This window comes from Amblyraja radiata, chromosome 26 (genome assembly GCF_010909765.2).
Source record: "Amblyraja radiata isolate CabotCenter1 chromosome 26, sAmbRad1.1.pri, whole genome shotgun sequence".
NCBI lineage: Eukaryota > Metazoa > Chordata > Chondrichthyes > Rajiformes > Rajidae > Amblyraja > Amblyraja radiata.
Window position 1 is genome coordinate 33,674,179 of NC_045981.1, and position 23,563 is coordinate 33,697,741.

The 23,563-nt window shown below is 43.4% G+C and overlaps 1 protein-coding gene across 4 annotated transcripts in view; it reads right to left on the reverse strand.

Annotated features, from left to right (window-relative positions):
• Window positions 1-23,563, reverse strand: part of septin9 (septin 9) — a 311,371-nt gene that overhangs the window by 156,316 nt on the left and 131,492 nt on the right. The window contains exon 1 of one of the 4 annotated variants that reach the window (XM_033044634.1): window positions 19,344-19,550. The exons of the other annotated variants lie outside the window; for them this stretch is intronic. Within the exon in view, the coding sequence (XP_032900525.1) occupies window positions 19,344-19,398 (55 nt within the window). The 5' untranslated portion in view covers window positions 19,399-19,550. Of the gene's footprint in view, window positions 1-19,343; window positions 19,551-23,563 lie in introns of those variants that run through there. 4 annotated transcript variants of the gene reach the window in all.

Sequence of the window (23,563 nt, forward strand, 5' to 3'; positions counted from 1 at the left end):
GTTTAACCTCTGATATTCTTGAATGGGTGTGCATCCATTTCTCTCAATATCCTGCACCCTCCCCATTCCCACCGTTGTCTTCCATCTATATACTTCCCTCTAGCTTTACATTCCACTTCACTCCTTATCTAACATTCTTTTGTCTCCTTTTCAACTTTACTTTAGACGTTTAGACTTGAGAGATAGTGCGGAAACAGGCCCTTCGGCCCACCAAGGTTGCATCGACCAACAATCACCCCGTACTCTAACACTACCCTACACATTAACCTACAAACCTGTACGTCTTTAGAGTGTGGAAGCAATCCGGAGCACCCAGAGGAAACCCACGGGGCAGGCCATTTAGGACTGAGATGAGGAAAAATATTTTTACCCAGAGAGTTGTGAATCTGTGGAATTCTCTTCCACAGAAGGCAATGGAGGCCAATTCACTGGATGTATTCAAGAGAGAGTTGATATAGGGCTAACAAAATCAAAGGATATGGGGGAGAAAGCAGTAACTGGATATTGATTTTGGATGATCAGCCATGATCATATTGAATGGCGGTGCTGGCTCAAAGGCCCGAATGGCCGAATCTTGCACCTATTTTCTATGTTTCTATGCTAGTAATTAAACAAAAGATGTGTCATATCATTCTCAGTTATACATTTCCTGTTCATTGCAATGGTCAAGCATTGGAAGGTCAGCTTGGTATCTCCTGGCAATTGCAGGTTGGCAATCCTGGACTTTGGCATTAGCATAGATGAGCCTGCTGTAACTCAAGGAAATTCCTAGCAGTTCCTAGCTAAATCACAGCAGGGCCTGAGATGTAGGGAGAGGTTGGATTGGCTAGGAATCTATTCCTTGGAGCGCACAAGGGTGAGAGGTGAACTTATAGTGGTGTATACGATCATGAGGGGAAGAGATTTTAAGATTTTAAGAGATACGGCACGGAAATAGGCCCTTCAACCCACCGAGTCTGTGCCGACCAGCGATCAGCCCGCCCACTAGCACTATCCAACACACTATCCATACAATTTTTACTGAGACCAGGGATTGATCCCGACTATGGGTGCTGTCTGCACAGAGTTTGTACGTTCTCCTCGTGACCACGTGGGTTTTCACCCGTTGCCTCCCACACTCCAAAGACATACATGTTTGTAGGTTAATTGGTTTTGGTAAAATTGTAAATTGTCTCCAGTGTGTAGGATAATGCCAGTGTATTGGGTGATCGCTGGTTTCAGTGGGTCATAGGGCCTGTTTCCGCACTGTATCTCTAAAGTCTAAAGGCTGCTTTTCGAGTGGTGAGTGGTTTGTCGAGTCAGATTTGTTTATAATCCAAAAGTTGCAAAAAGTTAAAAATAACGTTGCTGCGAATGTACTTGACTCACGCCATGTGCAGAGGAATTCAAATTACAAGCTGCAGTGGAACAAGCTGGCAATCTTTCTACATTAGCCGCTCCCAAAGTATTACCACTGAGAAAGACAAAGCTGCCACACAGCTAAAGAAGGCTTATGGTATGCTTGCCTTTACTTGTCAGGGCATTGAGTATAAGAGTCATGATGCACCTTTACAGGACATAGGTTAGACCACACTTGGAGTTCTGGTCACCCCATTACAGGAAGGATAAGGAGGCTTTAGATAGAATGAGGATGAGGTTTACCAGGTTCACCTGCAGGCACCTTTGGCTCACCGAGTCCGCGCCGACCAGCGATTCGTGTACACCAGCACTATCCTACACACTAGGGACAATTTTTCCCAAAGCCAATGAACCTACAAACCTGTTGGCATAGCGGAAGAAACTGCAGATGCTGGTTTATACTGAAGGTAGACACAAAATGTTGGAGTAACTGGGCAGCCCAGGCAGCGTGTCTGCAGAAAAGGAATAGGTGATGTTTCGAGTCAGACCCTTTCTTCAGACTGGTCTTGGCATCTAGTTCGGCACCGGCATTGTGTGAGGAAGGGCTTTTTTTCTGTGTTATATGTTAACTTACAGGCTGCACTGGGACCAGGTGCCAGTTATTCTACGCTAGCCCCTCCCAAAGCTCCACCACCGACACAGCCAAAGCTGCCACATAGCTAGGCCACCATCTGCAGGCGATCCTCAGGTTCAACACCACACTGACTGAAGAACGCAGCGAAGGGCTTTCAAACGCAACAGTGTTGTGGGATGGAAGTCAATAGATCAACATCACCATTTGGGGCATCACAGTGGTGCAGCGGTAGAGTTGCTGCCTTACAGCGCCAGACTAGCACCAGGGTTCAATCCTGAGAGTTTGTACGTTTTCCCTGTGACCATGTGGGTTTTCTCTGTGTGTGTGCTCCAGTATCCTCCCACACTCCAAGGGCGCACTGGTTTGTAGGTTAATTGGTTTCGATACAGGTTGTATTTTGTCCACAAGGTGTAGGATCGTGGCAATGTACAGGGCCACGATGGCTGGTCGGCATGGACTCGGTGGGCCAAAGGCCCTGTTCCCATGCTGTATTTCTACAGTCTAAAGGAACATAGTATTGCTTTAGGAACTCCATTAGATTAGGATGCATTTGTAGAAAGAATGGACAGATGATGTTTCAGGTCAGGACCCATCTATAGATCTGATCCAAAATGTCACTTGTCAATTCCCCCTACAGATGCTGCCCGACCTGCTGAGTTCCTCCAACACTTTGTTTCTTACTCAAGATTTCAACATCTGCAGTTCCTTGCATCCAACATTTTTACTTGCTCTTTTCAAGGAACCCCAGCAGCCTCACTCAATAACCAGCACAATGGCGCAGCTTGGAGAGCGGCTGCCTCACTGCGCCAGAGACCCGGGTTCGATCCTGACCTCGGGTGCTGAATGCATGGAGTTTGCACATTCTCCTTGTGACTGTGCGGGTTTTCTCCGGGTGCTGCGGTTTTCTCCCACATCCCAAAGACGTGCAAGTTTGTTAGTTAATTGTTCCCAGTGGGTAAGAAGTGAATGAGAAAGCAGGACCACGTAAAACTAGTGTGAAGAAGTGACCTGTGGCCGGCATGGACTTGAGGGCCGAAGGGCCTGTTTTCATCTTTCATCTTTCAATTCAATGACATTGCTTTGACACCTCAGCATAGTTAGATGCCTATGTTTAAAAGGTAGCTCCTTCAATTCCCTGGAAGTCAGATTTAGAAGCATGACAAGAGAAAATAGAATTGCAACAAACAAAAATGGGAAGAGTTACCTGCAAGGTCAAACAATTCAACGCACAGATCAATAGAAGGAAATGGAATACATTATACCGTGAAAGTAAATACTTTCAAGTGAGGCAGGGAATAAATTGTAAAGGCATCTTCAGACTTGCGGGAGAGGTCATGGAGTCAGAGAGTGATACATTGTGGAAACTGCCCCTTCGGCCCAACTTGTCCACACCGACCAACATGTCCCAGCTACACTAGTCCCACCTGCCTGCATTTGGTCCACATCTCTCCAAACCTGTCCTATCCATGTACCTGTCAAACTGGTTCTTAAATGTGGGAATAGTCTCAGCCTCAACTACCTCCTCTGGCAGCTTGTTCCATACATTCACCACCCTTTGTGTGAAAATGTTACCCCTCAGATTCCTATTAAATCTTTTCCCAGTCACCTTAAACCTATGTCCTCTGGTTCTCGATTCACCTACTCTGGGCAAGAGACCTGAGCATCTGCCCAATCTATTCCTTTCATGATCTTATACACCTCTATAAGGTCACCCCAAATCCTCCTGCGTTCCAAGGAAGAGTCCCAGCCTACTCAACCTCTCCCTATAGCTCAGACCCTCTAGTCCTGGCAACATCCTCGTAAATCTCCCCTTTTCCAGCTTGAGAACATCTTTCTTATAACAAGGTGCCCACAACAGAACACTCCAACGTCTTATACAACTGCAACATGACTTCCCAACTTCTGTACTCAATACTCTGGCTGATGGAATCCTCTCTGGTTTCCCACAATGTCCTCGGATCTATATGGTCTGGCCCTGGAGATTTATCTACCTTCATACACGATATGATACTTCAGCACCTCTTCGACTGTAACACTGACTGCTCTCAGGACACTTCCATTGGCTGCCCTAAGTACCTCCATCCTCCTCTCTTGCTCCTCCGTAAATACAAAGAAGAAATACTCATTGAGGACCTTGCCCATATCCTGTGACTCCACACAGAGTTGACCGCTTTGATTCCTGAGGGGTCCCACTCTCCCTCTCGTTACCCTTTTCCCTCTTATGTACTTATAAAATCTCTTGAAGTAACGTGGAGTGATAAATTAATCAGTTCACATTCAATATTGTGCACAGACAGCTCCCATTTCAAATACCTTCTTATCCAACTTCATGTTCATACATTCTAGGAGCAGGATTAGCCCATCCAGTCTACTCCATCATTCAATCATGGCTGATCTATCCTTCCCTCTCAATCCCATGCTCTTGCCTTCTCCCCATAACCTATGTCACCCGTACTAATCAACAATCTGCCACTCCGCCTTCAAAATATCCATTGACTTGGCCTCCCACAGCAATCTGTGGCAAAGAATTCCACAGATTCACCACCCATTGTACGAAAGAAATTCCTCCTCATCACCTATCTAAAACTTAATGCAAAAAATCTTTCTGAAGTCAATTCATAGTACATAGAAACATAGAAACATAGAAAATAGGTGCAGGAGTAGGCCATTCGGCCCTTCGTGCCTGCACCGCCATTCAATATGATCATGGCTGATCATCCAACTCAATATCCTGTACCTGCCTTCTCTCCATACCCCCTGATCCCTTTAGCCACAAGGGCCACATCTAACTCCCTCTTAAATATAGCCAAAGAACTGACCTCAACTACCTGACATCCCAGGAATCAGTCTGGTGAACCTTCTCTGTACTCCCTCTATGGCAAGAATGTCTTTCCTCAGATTAGGAGACAAAAACTGTACGCAATACTCCAGGTGTGGTCTCACCAAGACCCTGTACAACTGCAGTAGAACCTCCCTGCTCCTATACTCATCAAATCTGTAGAAAGCTACCGTACCAAGTACATGCAAAGCCACCCACATACTCCAGGCAAGCTTACTCTGCACATTACACACATCTATCTCCACTATATTAACTATTTTTCTTCCCTAATCCCAAACATAGTTTTGCTCACACTGCAACATATACCTTCTCCGCTGCCCATTTGATAAAACACTGTTTCTGTGCGGTACAAAAAGGGGAAATGTAACAGATATGGGAATGAAACTTTGAAATAAATTAAATTATGTAACTGCACTCCCTAATGCCAACAAGCTTATCACCTGCACACATGTCATTAATCCTTTTTCATCACAAACAAGGCTCAGAACTTTGAATAACTGGTCATTATTGAGAGCAATTGAGATAAATTGTTGCCTTAAGGAATTCCTGTAACATGCTTCATGAAGCAATTGTAAAAAGACATGCTGCATTTCACTGGAATGCACAAAAAGAAATTGCACAGAATTGCGGACGCAGCCTTGACCATCACACAAACCAACCTCCCTTCCATTGACTCCATCTACACTTCACGTTGCACGAAGGCCACCAGCATTATCAAGGACCAGCCTCACCCCCAGTCACTCCCTCTTCTCCTCTCTCCCATTAGGTAAGAGGTTAAAAGTGTGAAAACATACACCTCTAGTTTTTTCCCAGCTGTTATCAGGCAACTGAATCCTTCTATCAACTAGAGAGTGGTTCTGACCTACCAACTACCTCATTGGAGACCTTTGATTTATCTTTAATCGGTCTTTTCGAGACTTTATCTTGCACTAAATGTTATTCTCTTTATCATACAACTGTACACTGTAAACGGCTCGATTGTAATCATATATTGTCTTTCCGTTGACTGGTTAGCATGCAACAAAAGATTTTCACTGTACCTTGGTGCACATGACAATAAACTAAACTAAAGATGTGCTGAATTTAGTATCAGTTACTTCCGCAGCATATTTCAAGCTGGATAGGTCAGGCTTTCTGATCAGACTTCACCAATCTTTCCATGATTTCATACTCGCAGACTGTCAAGCAAGTCTAGCTAGTGTTTCTTCCGCTAATTCATCCATAAGAACTAAGATGTCAGCAAGGATATCTTGACATACATAACATACTTTTACAATAAAATATCGTAGCAAAGGCAGAATAATTCCTTAAAGAGTGTCATGAAGATATTCGAGACTCAAGGACCTCCAGATGCTGGAATAATGTGTACAACACAAATGCTGGAGTAATTCAGTGGGCTAGGCAGCATCTCTGGACAATACAGATAGGTGACATTTCGGTCGGAATCTTTCTTCACAGTGAAGAAATGTCCCTGACCTGAATCACCACATATCTAAGTAACTGAATTAACTCACTGGGTCAGGTAGCATCTGTGGAGGACATGAATGGGCGACTTTTCGGGTCAGGACCTTTCTTCAGTTTGAAGAAATGGCCCATGACTTGAAATGTCACCTATATATGTAACTGGAGTAAGACAGTGGGTCAGGTAGCATCGCTGATGGACGTAAATAGATGACATTTGGGTCAGGATCCTTGTTTATCCATGTCCTCCAGATATGCTGCCTGACCTGCCGAATTGGTCCAGCACTTTTTGTCTCCACATAATATTGGCAGGATTGATTCAATTAGTGAGGAGAGATGCTCAGGACTGAAAAGGATATTCATTAATAAATTTGAATTTGTTCACATGTTCAGAAGTTATAGGAGCAGAATAAAGCCATTTGGCCCGTCAAGTCTACTCCACCATTCAATCATGGCTGATCTATCTTTCCCTCTCAACTCCATTCTCCTGCCTACTCCCCATAACCCCCCGACACCCTTACTAATCAAGAATCTGTCAATCTCCGCCTTAAAAATATCCAATGACTTGGCCTCCACAGCCGTCTATGGCAATGAATCAACAGATTCACCACCCTCTGACTAAATAAATTCCTCCTTATCTTATTCAATTAAATTACAACAAATTTAGTGAACATGTATTAAAGTAACGTACCATGATACTATATCAATAGTTCGAGTGGCCCTGAAGCTGAAGTGCTGCCAAATGGGTCCAGTAGCAACAATCTAACATCCATTTTGGTTGTGAGCCTTCGACAGTAATGTTATTTTACTTGTTTATTTCTTGGTATGTGGGCAATGCTGACAAGGCCAGCATTTAGAACATAGAACATAGAACAGTTCAGCACAGAAGCAGGCACTTCAGCCCACAATGTCTGTGCTGAAGATGATGCCAAGTTAAACTCATCTCCTCTACCTGCTCATGATCCATATCCTTCCATTCCCTGAATATCCATGTGCCTATCTAAAATCCTCTTAAATGTCACTGTCATATCTGCATCCACCATACCCCTGGAACCCCATTCCAGGCACCCTCCACCTTCTTTGTAAAAACCTTGCCCATCTCACCTTAAAGCTATGCCCTCTATTCCTTGACATTTCCATCCTAGGAAAAAGGTTCAGACTGTCTACCAGAAGACAGATGGCACAATGAGCTAAATGTTCGGCTGGCAACCGGAAGGTAGCCGGTTCGAATCCCGCTTGGAGTGCATACTGTCGTTGTGTCCTTGGGCAAGACACTTCACCCACCTTTGCCTGTGTGTGAATGTGTGTGAATGTGTGTGAGTGATTGGTGGTGGTCGGAGGGGCCGTAGGCGCAGATTGGCAGCCACGCTTCCGTCAGTCTGCCCCAGGGCAGCTGTGGCTACAGAAGTAGCTCACCACCACCGAGTGTGACTGAGGAGTGAATGAATAATGCGATGTAAAGCGCCTTGAGTATTAGAAAGGCGCTATATAAATCCCATCCATTATTATTATTATTACCTCATCTACGTCTGTCATAATTTTATATACTTCTATCAGGTCTCCCCATAACTTTTGGCATTCCAGAGAAAACAATCCAAGTATATCCAACTTCTCCCTGTAGCTCAGGGTTCAGCAATCTTGTTCTGCATAGGGGCTGGGATGCATGTCTGTGAGCGGATAGCGGGTTACATCTATCACGTGTACACATGGATCCCGCCCCCATCCCGCCCCGGATGGCAGGCATCAATTCACGTGTTCACAGAAGGTAGACAAAAATGCTGGAAACCCAGCGGGTGAGACAGGCTCATGCAATCCTTGCATGTCTCACCTGCTGAGTTTCTCCAGCATTTTTGTCTACCTTTGATTTTTCCAGCATCTGCAGTTCTTTCTTAATCGTGTTCACAGAAGGTGCGCGGCTGTGCTGGCGGCTTTGCGCATGATGTGGTACAGCCGGAGCTCGGCGCTCAACCACGCTCGGCCGGCCGGATGAATGACTACGGGTAAAATAAATCCGCCAGCTGGCCGGATGATTTCGGGTTATGGGCCGCATTCGGCCCAGGGGCCGTAGATTGCCGACCCCTGCTGTAGCTGATACTCCCTAAACCAGGCATGATTGTGATAAACCTCCTCTCCAAAACCTCCATATCATTTCCTTAAAGGGGTAACCAGAACTGCACACAATACGTCAGATGCGACATAACCAAAGTCTTATAGAGCTCCATCATAACTTCCTGACTCTTATACTTAAAGCCCAACCAATGAAGGCATACATACCATGCTATCTACTTGTGTTGCCACTTTCAGGGAGCTAAAGACTTGAATTGAATTGATTGAATTGAATTGAATACTTGGACCCCAAGATCCCTATGCACATCAATGCTGTTGCTATGAATCATTTAAACCAATTCCTATTATTCTATTTGAGATACCCTGAGAGTTCATCTCTCAGTGTGCACACAAATGTCTGATGAAAATTAAAGTAATAAAAAGTGTGACATTAAAAGGTGATAAATTGTCAGGTCCATCCCAAGACTAGCAGTAAGTGAGATCATCAGAGATACCTCACTATTATCCCAATTTCAAAACCGCCCCTTCAGCACGTGTCTGGAATTGTCAGAGAGAGTTGAGGAAAGCCAAACAGACTGCACCAGTTTTCTTAGCAACTATTCTCCAGGAAATAAATTTGAAATATTTTTATTAAGGATAAAGCAACGAACGTTCCGAGCAAATTGGATGGTAGGCGGCCTAGGCTTGCCCAACTATGTCGCAGAATGTTTTGATGTGTTGAAGTCTGAAGAAGGGTCCCGACCCGAAACATCGTCCATCAATGGTCAATCAATCGAGGCCTAAAATATTTGAAGCTTCAGAATCTTTGGCAATCTCCTCCTCAAACTCCATCCCTCCACAGGGCAGTGGATGTACAATCATTGAGTACAGAAAACTGGAATAGATTTTGGATTAAGGAGGGAAACAAAACAGATTGTGGGGATCAAATAAAGCCTGGGCTAGATCAGTTCAATCATGATTGTACTGAATGGTAAGGGATGGTTCAAGGTGCCAAACAGTCTACCTCCTGTTCCTTATTCTCACGACATGTAGCACCGAGAGAGAATTTTTAGTAATTTGGGTAGATCTGCGATCTGATGTTGCCTATTTTTAAAACAATGTTGGACCGCAAATAGCGCACAATGCCCTGCTTATCTGGCCTTTCATAATCTGATAACATTGTTTCAAAACAGCTCATTGGATCTTTCTGAGGTAAATCTCACAGCTATTAACTCGCCTGTAAACGTCCATGCTTGGATCTGGGACTGACTCCCAAAACTGGGATTCACTTGCTGCCAATGAAGACAAAAGGGCGGTCATTTTACTGAACCATGTTCACCCTTGGACGAGCCTTAAATAAACATTAATGTGCACAAAAGATATAATGTGCAATAAGTTATTCAACATCAATCTTGAAACAGACTCAAAAGATTAAAATAAAGACTCAGACTTTGAAAATGTTGGCACTTTTCTGAGAGTTAAAAGCAATCCACAGACATTCAAGGTTTTGGCTTATTTTCATATCACGATGTCATGTGTAAAGGGCACATGGCTTATTTTTATCCAGAGAATTAAATTTCAACTTATTTATGGTTTAATTTCAACTTGTTTTTATGATTTTGGCAGCTAATCAACTGCAATATATGACAAATCTTTTATTTTAAGAGAACTTTGCACGGAGAACTTCACTCACAGTAATCAACATAACAATGGATTACAAAGTAAGGATATTCCTACATTAATTACTTTCTGATAGAATAAATTACAAGAGAACATGGAAGAGGAGACAAGAACTCAAATGAGTGAGTAGTGTGAGAAAGATACATATTCTAGATGCGACGGGATGCATCCTCATTAGAGTAAAGAAAACAAAAGTTAGTGACTCGAAAGGTGATAAATTGGCAGGTCCAGATGGTTTTCATCCCAAGGTTTGACACAGTGTAGGTCAGTTCATGAAATATGCCCCATTTTAGGCTTTAGGGTTTAGAGATACAGCATTCAACAAACCCTTTGCCCACCGAGTCCGTGCCGACCAATGATTGCCCCGTACACATTAACACTATCTTAATAATAATAATAATAATGGATGGGATTTATATAGCACCTTTCTAATACTCAAGGCACTTTACATCGCATTATTCATTCACTCCTCAGTCACACTCGGTGGTGGTAAGCTACTTCTGTAGCCACAGCTGCCCTGGGGCAGACTGACGGAAGCGTGGCTGCCAATCTGCGCCTACGGCCCCTCCGACCACCACCAATCACTCACACACATTCACACACAGGCAAAGGTGGGTGAAGTGTCTTGCCCAAGGACACAACGACAGTATGCACTCCAAGCGGGATTCGAACCGGCTACCTTCCGGTCGACAGCCGAACACTTAGCCCATTGTGCCATCTGTCGTCCCACACCAGGGACAATTTAAAGAAGGCAATTAACCTACAAACCTGTACGTCTTTGTCTGTGTACGATTGTGGAAGGAAACCGGAGCACCCGGAGAAAACCCAAGCGGTCACAGGGAGAATGTACAAACTCCATACAGACAGCACTGATAGTCAGGATCAAACCCAGGTCTCTGGCGCTGTAAGGCAGCAACTCTGCCCTTACGCCACTGTGCCGCCCACCATGATCCAAAATTATTCCAATTTCAAAGCCGTTCCTTTACCATGTGTCCTGCACTGTAACAGAAGGTAGAGGGGAACCTAAACATTCTGGACCATCTGATCCCAACAACTATTCTCTGGGAAATAAATTTATAATCTCCTTTTATTGAGGAGAGAGCCAAAACGCAACCTTGAACTTCCTAGCTGATTGGATGTTCAACCATATCTGGCAGACTGAGTGGATATTATTGATATGATGAAGTCTTTATAACCCAGGCACAGAATATTGTCGATTTCCCTCCATAGATGCTGACTGATCTTCCTACAGATTGGGGAAGGAAGGGGGCGAATATTCCGCAACTCCCTGGTCAATTCGTCCAATCCCACCCAAACTCCCCCCCCCCCCCCCCCCCCCCCAGGTACTTTCCTCTGCAACCACAGGAGATGCAACACCTGTCCCTATACCTCCCCCTTCGTCTCCATCCAAGGACCCCAACATTCTTTTCAGGCGAGGCAAAGGTTCACTTGCCCCTCCTCCAACATCATCTACTATATCTTCTGTTCCAGGTGTGGACTCCTGTATATCGGCAAGGCCATGCACAGGCTCGGCGATCGTTTCGCTGAAGGCCTCTGCCCAGTCCGCCTTACCTACCTGATCTCCCGGTTGCTAAACACTTGAACTCCCAACCCATTCCCACACTGACCTTTCTATCCTGGACCTCCTCAATTGTCAGAGTGAGGCCCAGTGCAAATTGGAAGAATAGCACCTCATATTTCGCTTGGGCAACTTACACCCTAGTGGTATGAACATTGACTTCTCTAACTTCAAGTAAGCTTTGCTTTTCCTCTCTCCATCCCTTCCCAGTTCTTCAACCAGTCTGACTGTCCCCGACAATCTCTGTTTACTTTGTTCTTAGCTTCTCCCAGCTAACAATCTATTCTACATTCTCCTTGATCACCATCCCCTTTGTCCTTTCACACTTTACACTTCCTTATCTATGTATCTCCCTATCCCCTGACATCAGTCTGAAGAAGTCTCCCATTCTTTTGCTCCAGAGATGCTGCCTGTCTCACTGAGTTACTCAGCATCTCGTGTCTATCCAGAGTTCTTTAGCCTCTGATTTGCTTCTCAGCAAATGTGAACTTTGCGCATAGCGCTCGACGGGAACTACATGTAAAGACACATTAAATTAGCACCCATGTGGACAAGGGCTTTTACTCAGTTTCACAAATGTTTGCAAGAAACACAAATGGGCATTTGCATCCCAGCAGAATGTTTCGCAAGTTAAAAGGTTGTGGGGAGACCTGATAGAACTATATAAAATTATGAGATGCATAGACAGGATAGACAGTCAGAACCATTTCCCCAAGAGAAAAGGGCAGACTTTAAGATGAGAGAGACAAAGTTTAACGAAATTGTGCAGGCCATGTTTTTTGTAAACACAGAATGTGGTGATGCCTGGAACTTGTTGCCAGGGTTGGTGAGAGAGGCAGATACGATAGTGACATTTAAGAGTGTTTTAGAAAGCCACATGGATATGCAGGGAATAGAGAGATATGGATCACATACAGGGAGAGAAAATTAGTTTAACTGTGCTAACTATTTAACTGCTTGGGATAGACATTGTGGGCTGAAGGGCCCATTCCTGTGTTGTACTATTCCATGGTGCAAGGGGTTTTGGGAAGAAGGCAGGGGAATAGGGATGATCGGTAGATCAGCCATGATTGAATTGTGGGGTAGGCTTGATGGGCCGAATGATCAATTCTGCTCCTATAACTTATGAACCTATGAGCCAAGTGGGAACAAAATCAGTTGCTAAGCTATGCCTGTGACAGTCTAAAGCCATCATCAATTAAGATATATATTAACTGTTAAAAACAAACTATTTAAAAGCAATTAATCCACCGAAATAAATTAAAACAATTGTTAAAAGATCTAATTAATTTATTTAACTGCCAATATCCTTGGAAGGTCCTGACCTCATTAGAAACCTTTGAACTATATTTAAATGGACATAGACAAAAGTGCTGGAGAAACTCAGCGGGTGCGGCAGCATCTATGGAACGAAGGAAATAGGCAACGTTTCGGCCCGAAACCCTTCTTCAGACATTAAATGGACAGTATCTTGCATTAAATGTTGTACCTTTTACCCTTTATTTGTCCACTGTGAACGTCTTAATTATAATCAGGTATAATCTTGTCTTTGTCTGGATAGCACGCAAACACTATGACGGTAATGAATGTATGACACTGAGAATGTGTGAAGAGCTCCTGCACAGCCTTTGTTTTGTATACACAAGTAACTGCAGATGCTGGTTTACAAAAAGAGACACAACGTGCTGGCATAACTCAGCGGATTAGGTGGCATCGCTGGAGAACATGGATAGCAAGAAGGGTCTTGATCCGAAACGTCACACATCCATTTTCTCCAGACGCTGCCCGACCCACTGCATTTTTTCCAGGACTCTGTGTCTTATTTTTTTTTAAGTATATATTATTTATTCTGAATAAAGTTTATTAGTAAAGAAAAATCTTTCTCAACAAAACTTGGGGGATAATAAGGAACTAGATCAAGGTTCAACATTAGATCTAATTCCTTTTGAAATCCACAAACACACCTGCATACACAAACGGCTCAAGGTTCAGAACCTTTCCACAATAACTCATTCTTACACGCCCAATTTTCAGTTTTAAAATCGGAAATTGAGGAAATGTTATTAACCGAAGAGATATGAAGAGGAGTTATGTCACAGATTCAGCCATGATTGTATTAAGCGGTAAAAGAGACTTCTAATAAATGACTTGTCCCAATTTTATTTTCCAAATCAAAATGAGGTCAACTGGCATCACAAATTCCTACACGAGTATCAATATTACTACAAATTGAACATTTGATCCAACATCAGGTGTATAAAATCATGAAGAGAATAGATAGCGGGAATGCACAGATAGACACAAAGTTCTGGAGTAACTCAGTGGGTCAGGTGACTGAAGGGGAGGGGAACTGGAGGTAGGTAAAGGTCAGAAGAAATCAGGGTCGGCTACAGATGACCATGGAAGGGTGGAGCCCATTATGGCCCATTGTTGGGGGGAAGAACTGACAATGAAGGGATACAGATGGCACAATGGGCTAAGTGTTCGGCTGGCAACCGGAAGGTAGCCGGTTCGAATCCCGCTTGGAGTGCATACTGTCGTTGTGTCCTTGGACAAGACACTTCACCCACCTTTGCCTGTGTGTGAATGTGTGTGAGTGATTGGTGGTGGTCGGAGGGGCCGTAGGCGCAGATTGGCAGCCACGCTTCCGTCAGTCTGCCCCAGGGCAGCTGTGGCTACAGAAGTAGCTTACCACCACCGAGTGTGACTGAGGAGTGAATGAATAATGCGATGTAAAGCGCCTTGAGTATTAGAAAGGCGCTATATAAATCCCATCCATTATTATTATTATTACATGGCTGCGAACAGTGGACTCTAGTAGGACGACGAGGGCGAGGCAGGGAGGAGAGAGAATGCAGGGGTTACTTGAAATGAGAGAAATCAATTTTCATACTGCTGGGTTGTAAGCTGGCCAAGCGAAATATGAGGTGCTCTTCCTCTACTATGCGTGTAGCCGCACTCTGATAGTGGAAGGGCCCCAGGACAGAAAGGTCAGTATGGGAATGGGAAGGAGAGTTAAAATGCACAGATTCATTTTCCCAGGGTTGGGGAATCAAGAACTCGAGGGCATAGTTTTAAGGTGCGAGAGGTAAAAGATTTTATAAAAATCTGAAGGGTGACTTTTTTCACACAGAAGTTGGTGGATACATGTAAAGAGCAGTCAGAGGAGGTAATTGAGGAAGACACAATAACAACATTTAAAATACATCTAGTCAGGTACATGGATGGATCGGAAATGTTAAGGGATCTGCGCCAAGCGCGGGGAAATGTGATGAGTTTAGATGGGGCATCTTGGTCGGAATGGATGAGTTGGGCCAAGGATCTGGTTCAGTGCTGTGTGACTTTATGTGTCGTCTGGAATCTGAAAGAGAGATACAGGGGATATGTAGCCTCATGAAAACCATCATAGGAGCAATCCGTCTCGTTGGAGTAGATTTGTTGCCAAGTCTCATTCAACCTCCATTGGAACAAGTCGTGGGTGGGGTTGGATAGGAACTGTAAGATTTAAAGATTTACATCCCCAACTCATACATTCTGGAGGCAATGGGTGGTTAAATTCCCCGCTCTATAACCAATTCACAAATCAATTCTTGCATTTAAATACACAATTCAAGACTAGCCACTGTAACTTGCACATGGCTCAACTTGTTTATCTCTCTTTACAACAAAGTGGATAACTTTACCTGTCAAATTAATAGCGTTTACTGCAAATCTTTGTAAAATTGTTAAAATCAACTTTTATAAACATCCTGTAAACATATCCTTGTCCAGGTCCTTTACTCATCTAACTTACCATTTCTTTCAATCGCTGTTTAATAACACTCTCGCTCTCAAGTTTTGGGGATTTTACCGAAGATACAAATGTAATATAGATTCAGGTGGTTGTCGCTTATTATGGTGAACTTGTTTTACGGCCCAAAAATAATTGAAAACAGAGTCCCGTCCGATCTCCACAGGCCTCCTCCTGGCGACAAAGTAGGAAAGTCAGGTAAAGGTGAGTTTGATGTCACAAAGCTGGACAGGGTGCAAAAAGGATTTATGAAGATGTTGCCTAGAGTCACAGGGCCTGAGCTATAGAGAGCAGGCTGGAACTTTATTCCTTGGAGCACAGGAGGTATGATCTTGTAGAGGTGTATAAAATCACGAAGGTAATGGATAAGGTGGGTGCACAGAGTATTTTTTCCTGAGTAGAGGAATCAAGAAGTGGAGGGCACAGATTTACAGTGAGAGGGCTTTTGAGTGGGTGTTATTCAAGAGACCAATCACAGGCTCGGTGATCGTTTTGCTGAACATCTCCGCTCAGTCCTCCTTGGCCTACGGGATCTCCTCAGTCTTCCTTGGCCTACGGGATCTCCTGGCTGCCAAATACTTTAACTCCCCCTCCTTTTCCCACACTGACCTTTCTTTCCTGGCCCCCTCCACTGCCAGAGTGAGGCCCAACACAAATTGGAGGAACAGCACCTCATATTTTGCACGGGCAGCTTACACCCCAGCGGTATAAATTTTGATTTCTCTAACTTCAAGTAATCCTTGCTTTCCCTCTCTCTCCGTCCCTTTCCAACACTTGTTCTTCGACTTGTTTCACTGTCCTTCTGATTAATTGTATTGACTGTATGCCTCCTTGTCACCTTCCCCTCAGCTAACCATGAACCATTCTACATTTCCTTATCATCGTCTGATCTTTTGTTTACACATCTTATCCATCCATATCTCTAAACTTCCTCTAGCCTGAATCTCAGTCTAAAGGGTCTCGGTCCAAAATGTCACCCATTCCTTCTCTCCAGAGATGCTGCCTGTCCCACTGAGTTGCTCCAGCATTTTGTGTTTATCTTCCATTTATTTTATCTGATCAGATTCGACTGCATGCAAAATAAAGCTTTTCACTGTACATTGGTGCTCATGACAATAATAAACCTGGACTAAACTTGCTTTTATTTCTTACGTTCATTCTTCAAACTACAACATGGCCAGCCATTCAAGCTGACTGCTCAAGAAAACTGTTCAAATGACAAAGTCCCCTGGTCTCATCACATCCCACACTTGTTGAAGAAGCAGAATCTTCCAGGTAAATGTTTTATATCTGTGGTTTAGCCACTGATCTTCCCGCCAAATCTCTGGAGACTTGTCGGGAACACCAGAGTTTGTGGGAGACACAAGAGAAATGCCCATCAGTGTTGTTATAAGTATCTAATTGACTCAATTAGTTGGAGTCTTTTTGGTTCCAATTCAAGTTGGAAAGGTTGCGAGGATGTTGCCAGGACTTGAGGGTCTGAGCTATTGTGAGATATTGGGCAGGCTGGGACTTTATTCCTTGAAGCGCAGGAGGATGAGGGGTGATCTTATAGAGGTGTACAAAACCATGAGAGGAATATATCGGGTAGACTCAAGGAGTCTCTTGCCCAGAGTCGGGGAAATCGAGAACCAGGTTTTTGTGGTGAAGGGGGAAATATTTAATTGGAATCTGAGGGGTAACCTTTTCACACAAAGGGTGTTGGAAGTATGGAACGAGCTGCCAGAGGAGATAGTTGAGGCAGGGACTATTGCAACATTTAAGAAACAATTAGACAGGTATATGGATAGGACTGGTTTAGAGGGATGTGTGCGAAACGCAGGTAAGTGGGATTAGTGTTGATGGGGCCAAAGGGCCTGTTTCCACGCTGTATGACTCTATCACTAATTGGAATATGCGCTAACTCACTTCAACTTCAAACTTGGATGGTGCAACGAGATTGATACATGGTGCAGCAGAGAACACAATATTGCTATGCCAGAGTTACAGCTTATTAGATGACTCATTGAAGCAATGTAAAGTGTACCTGCACATATTAATACCATTCAATTAGAAGCGAGTTTGGTGAAAACCGCAGGTGGAATGGAAAGGTTCATCAAATATTTTGGCCAGAATGCTTCTCTTAACTTTCATAAGCCATAAACAATATATTTTATCTTGTTCACCTGACTACAAGATGGTGCCACACCCAAGTGGCCCTTTATGCAATAATTGCTCTTGAAATGTTAATTCTTTGATCTGAAACCCTTTTGTAAATCCAGAGGACACAATATAATTATTGAAACTGTAAATTTTCCAAGTCGTACGAGCCTATTCTAAGGTTGCAGCAAGTACAATTTCAACCAAACCTCTTACAGAGGATAGACACAAATTGCTAGAGTAACCTAACTCAATGGGTCAGGCGCCATCTCTGTAGAAAAAGGATAGGTGACGTTTCAGGTTGGGACCCATCTTCAGACGTCCCGATCCAAAACATCACCTATCCTTCTTCACCAGAGATGCTGCCTGACTTGCTGTCAGGCACTTTGTGTCTATCTTTCATATATACCAGTATTTGCAGTTCTTTGAAGTCTGCAGAGACTTTAAAAATGTTAATTAAAAATAAAGCAACTTCTAACTTTTCAGTAATAATCATCATTTGAAACTAATATTGCAATGCTTAAAAAAAAAATTACATTTGTATAATCCAGCTCATCTCCAATTTACTGGGGTTAAAGTATACAGTAATTTACTGTATAAAGTGTAATCTATCTGCAATTTCATGTTGTTGCAATTAACAATTAACTTTTATTTAAAGTATATCTTAAAGAAGATAACAGTACATGCACTTTGGAACATGGTGCTTTCAGCTCTAACAATTAAACTCACTCATGTTTTTTTTTGTTTGGGGGCAAATGCCAACAGTTTCAATATTGACTCATTTGGTATCATCAAACACACACACATATCCAATAAATTATGTTTCCTTGGTGCCAAGGTCATCAATGGATGAAGTAAATCATTTAATATTTAATTAGGTTCTAAAAATATACCCACTGATCCACTCACTCACAACTTAAGTGACCAGCCGTACAATTTCCTGCTGTTTTATTGATCAGCAACCCTCCCTGTACACACAGTACATCACCACTGACCTTTGAATGTTTGTGGAAAAAAATATCTACCTTAGAAGTCTAGTTTGTCCACAAAAGATTGCGGTTTAGCAGACATTGCATCTACCTTCTTCTTAATCTTATGTTTATAGTTACAGTTAGTTGACCGGTTGAACCATTTACTCCACACTGCCTGATAACAAAGATTTGTACATTTGCAGCAAAGCCCATGTTTGGCTAAAAGTCCCTTGTATAAAGCAAACACATTTTGGATCCTTCCCTAACTGGACTGGAGGGATTCCCTATTATAAATATCCTGAGATAAATGTAGCACGTTCAGAGAATAGATAACATTCCCATTTCCTGTCCTAGGCAAGACGTTTCCTTGCAATATGAAAAGGAAAGGAAGCACGAATTATCAGTTGTGGTAGGGTGGTATCCAGCAGGGAAGTCTGTACTTGGGGTGGGGAGGGAGGGAGGGAGGGGGTGCAGGGCTGGAGCAGAATACTCAGCCAAGAATGCTGCTTGAAAGATTAAATAACACTCGACTCTATCCCCAAAGCATAGCAGAGAAATCTAAGGCTGTAGTTTCCAACACGTTCAAAGCAGATTTGCATTGAACTATTACATTTAAACCTACAGACAGACATACAACATAAGCACAGAAACTTTATTTAGTTTGTTTAAAGCCAGATGCAAATGTTATTCTACTGCTGACTTTAGAACCAAACAGATTCCACACATAATTCATCAGTGGCAACAGCAACATTTAGCACAAATCACAACACTTTCCTGACTGCATTGCCATTAACTTTTATTCTCCAAGATCCCAATGCTTAAATCATAAATTAACACGGTTTATCAGTTAGAATAGAGGCACAAACCTTCAAAATCTGATATAATCCCTTCCAACTGGTCATTTACTGTTATGTCAGACATCTTCCCAAAAATACTTCTCCGTCTCTGCCTTAGTCTCACTCCAGATACAAATCCTCCCCCCCCCCCACCCCCAAAAAGAAACACAATTCCACCAAGTTTTCTAGGAGGAGCTGGGTGATGATGTTTTGTCTTCAGTACTCACTAAAGCAACTTTGGGGAGGTTTTTTTTTAGAGGCGGTTCTGCAGTGAAGTGCGTTGAGCCAACCAAAGACAAAGGCATGCAAGCATGAATAGAGAGGTCCCACCCTCCACACTCATGCCAAGGAGCTACAGAGACTAGCTGAATGGTGCAGCCAGGTGGCTGTCAACTCTGCTGTAAATTGCAGAGCAGAAAGCAATAGCAGCGTGGGGGCAGCAGAGCACAGCTCCATGCGAGCCCATATGTTTGCGGCAAATATCCTTCAGACCTCCCATTAACTGCAGAGAGAGAAAAAAAGATTGCAGCTTAAAAAAAGGCGCTGCATTTGCTAAAACAACAGCAAATGCAAGGTAGCTGCAAATATTTATTTATTCTGAATTGATACTATTCTTTCTTGCAGTGAATGGACCATGTTTTGAGGTCTGCCACATCTGAAACTTATATTCGCCCACGTTGCTCACATCCTTTTGACCTTAAATCATGACCCTGATAAATAATAAGCAAGAACACATCCGTTTCTTAAGTGTTACTGAGAAGCGTATCATCTAACAATCATTGCTTTGGAAAGGAAGAGCAAGATTATGGATTTGATAAGTTTCTGCAGGTAATGCACAGAAAATAAAAACTGTCGTCTCATTGAGCTGAATTTGAGACAATTTTCCTATTGAATCCATGTTACCAATGCAAGAGGTTGAGTGGAGTGAGTGACATCTTTCAAACAGCACATACAGGGTGGCACAGTGGAACAGGGGTAAAGTTGCCACCTTACAGCGCCAGAGACATGGGTGCGATCCCGACTACGGGTGCTGTCTGTACGGAATTTGTACGTTCTCCGTGTGAACACGTGGGTTTCCTCCGGGTGCTCCGGATTCCTCCCACTCTCAAAGACGTGCAGGTTTGTAGGTTAATTGACCTGTGTAGGATAGAACTAATGTGCGGGCGATCGCTGGTCGGCGCAGACACAGTGGGTCGAGGGGCTTGTTTTCACATGGTGCCTCTAAACAAAACCCCACTAAATGAAATACATGAATTAAATCATATCTTAATAGTATCTTCAATATGTATTGTTAATTGCAAAAATTTGAATCGCTATAATAGGATTAATCTTGGCCTGTTATTGGTATAACTTTATTTTTAAATCAGCATTCACATTACGTATAAATTAGCTGCAATTAAATATTCTCCACATGGGGAATATCCATTATTATAACATGCAGCAATCAGCTCATCATGAGGAAACGTCTAAACCAATAACATACTGTTTGTTCTCTTGTGCTGACATAAATGCCTTTCTTATGGTCACAACAAGCAAAGACATTTGGCAAAAAGTAAGGAAAACAAATCAACATGGGTTATACACTGCTTTGGTGAGTACTACTTCATAACTTTAGTGTAAATACTATTCTGTTTATAGACACAAAATGCCAGAGTAACTCAGCGGGTTAGGCGGCATCTCTGGAGAAAAGGAATAGGTGATGTTTCGGGTCGACCCTTTAACAGACTGAGTCAGGGGAGAAGAAAACGAGAGATATGAAAAGGTACAAAGAACAAAGGAATGAAAGATGTAAAGCCAGCTAGATGATCAAGGAATGGTGGAGCCCACAATGGTCCATTGTTGGCTGTGGAGAAGGTGATATCGAGTGTATACAAACAGTGAAACTAAGCATCAATCACCCGTTCATACTAATGCTACGTTACTCCACAATCTCATCCACTCCCTACACACTAGGGATAATAATTGCCAATTAACCTACAATTCCGCACGTCTTTGGGATGTGAGAGGAAACTGGAGGAAATTCCACCCGGAGGAAATTCACGCAGTCACACAGAGAACGTGCAAACTTCACATAGACAGTACCTGAGGTCAGGATCGACCCAGGTCCCTATTGCTGTGAGGCAACAACTCTATCATCAGGGTAAGATATTCTGTCTGCAGAATATTTCCTGCAGGCTTTTTGTTGCCTATTTGACTGATGTTGGTGAGTTATTATAAAGACTCGAAGTCGAACAACAAACATTTGTTGAGGCAAATAACAATATATATAAGCATTTGCTTTCTCCCCAAATTACATGACAATTTCCTTCTCATATGAAATGGCCAAAGTACTCAACTGCTGATGTCAATGGAAACAGATCTGCAGATGCCTGTAAGACTGCAATTGCTTGTTCTTACAGAGCTACCAGCCTTGGAGGGAATCTACCACACGCGGTGCCTCAGGAAGGCCTTCAGCATCCATAAGGACTCATCACACCCCTGCCACGGTCTGTTTCAACTACTTCCCTCCGGCAGACGTTACAAGGCCTTCTACGCCCGAACCTCCAGACTCAGGAACAGTTTTATCCCAAGAGCTATAGCGGCTCTGAACCGGCCCTAATGAGTGCCCCCCCACCCACCCCCTTTGGACAGTCTCCCTCAGATGGTCACGTCAATCAATTCAGCTTGCTTATTTATGTATTGTATTTATTTACCTTTCTTGTACATCAGTGGAGCTGCACACTAAATCTCGTTGCACTGACGTGCAATGACAATAAAAGATATTATTATTATTATTCAATGAGATCATTGTTGATGTCTCTTCAACTCCATGTTCCCACATTTGTTTCAATAATCATATCTAACAAAAAGTCATCAACCTCAATCTAGTACATTCCAGTTTAGTCTTTAGAGTTTAGAGATACAGCATGGAGACTGGCCCTTTGGCTCACTGTGTCCATGCTGACCAGCGATCACCCCATACACCAGCACTATCCCAAACACCAGCACTATCCCATACACCAGCACTATCCCATACACCAGCACTATCCCATACACCAGCACTACCCCATACACCAGCACTACCCCATACACCAGCACTATCCCATACACCAGCACTATCCCATACACCAGCACTATCCCATACACCAGCACTATCCCATACACCAGCACTACCCCATACACCAGCACTATCCCATACACCAGCACTACCCCATACACCAGCACTATCCCATACACCAGGAACATTTTACAATTTACAGAAGCCAATTAACCTACAAACCTGCACGCGTTTGGGACTGTGGGAGGAAACCGGAGCACCGGAGAAAACCCACAGGGAGAACGTATAACTAGCACACACACAGAACATACAAACAGCACACATAATCAGGATTGAACCTGGGTCTTTGGTACTGCAAGGCACTGTGCCACTGTTGACCCTGGAGCAAGTTCTGAGACACCAATGTTTCCTATTTTCAGTCCTAAATTGTCTGGCTCTAAATGCTGAGATTGAACCTTTTCATTTTTCCAGAAGAGGAGGAGAAACTGTGTTAAATGCCCATATATGTATCTTTCTGCCATATCCCTCCATTCTCTGCATATCCATATCTCTATCCAAAATCCTCTTAAAATGACACAACCACCAAACCTGGCAACGAGTTCCAGGCACTCACCACCATCTGTGAACAGATTTATCCCGCACATCTTTTTTATACTTGGTTCCTCTCACCTTAAACCTATGGCTTCTAGTCATTGATTTTTCCACCCTGAGAAAGAGGTTCTGATTGTCCACCCTATCTACTCCTCTAATGACTTTACATACCTCTATCATACTTTATACACCTTTGGGCAGCACAGTAACTTAGCAGTAGAGCTGCTGCCTTACAGCACCGGTGACCTGGGTTCAATCCTGACTATGGGCACTGTCTGTACGGAGGTTGCATGTTCTCCCTGTGACCACGCGGGTTTTCTCCGGGTGCTCTGGTTTCCTCCCACACTCTAAAGACGTACAGGTTCGTAATTGTCCCTAGTGTGTAGGATAGTGATAGTTTATGGGGTGAATGCTGGCCAGCGTGGACTCGGTGGGTTGAAGGGCCTGTTTCTGCACTGTATCTCTAAAGTCTAAAGTCCTAAAGTCTCTAAGGTCTCTTTGCAACTCCGGCGTTGCAGTCAAAACAGCTTGTGCCCCCTAATCCAGGTATCATCATTCTGGTACTAAACAATGACATGAATATGTAGACACAAAATGCTGGAGTAGCTCAGCGGGACAGGCA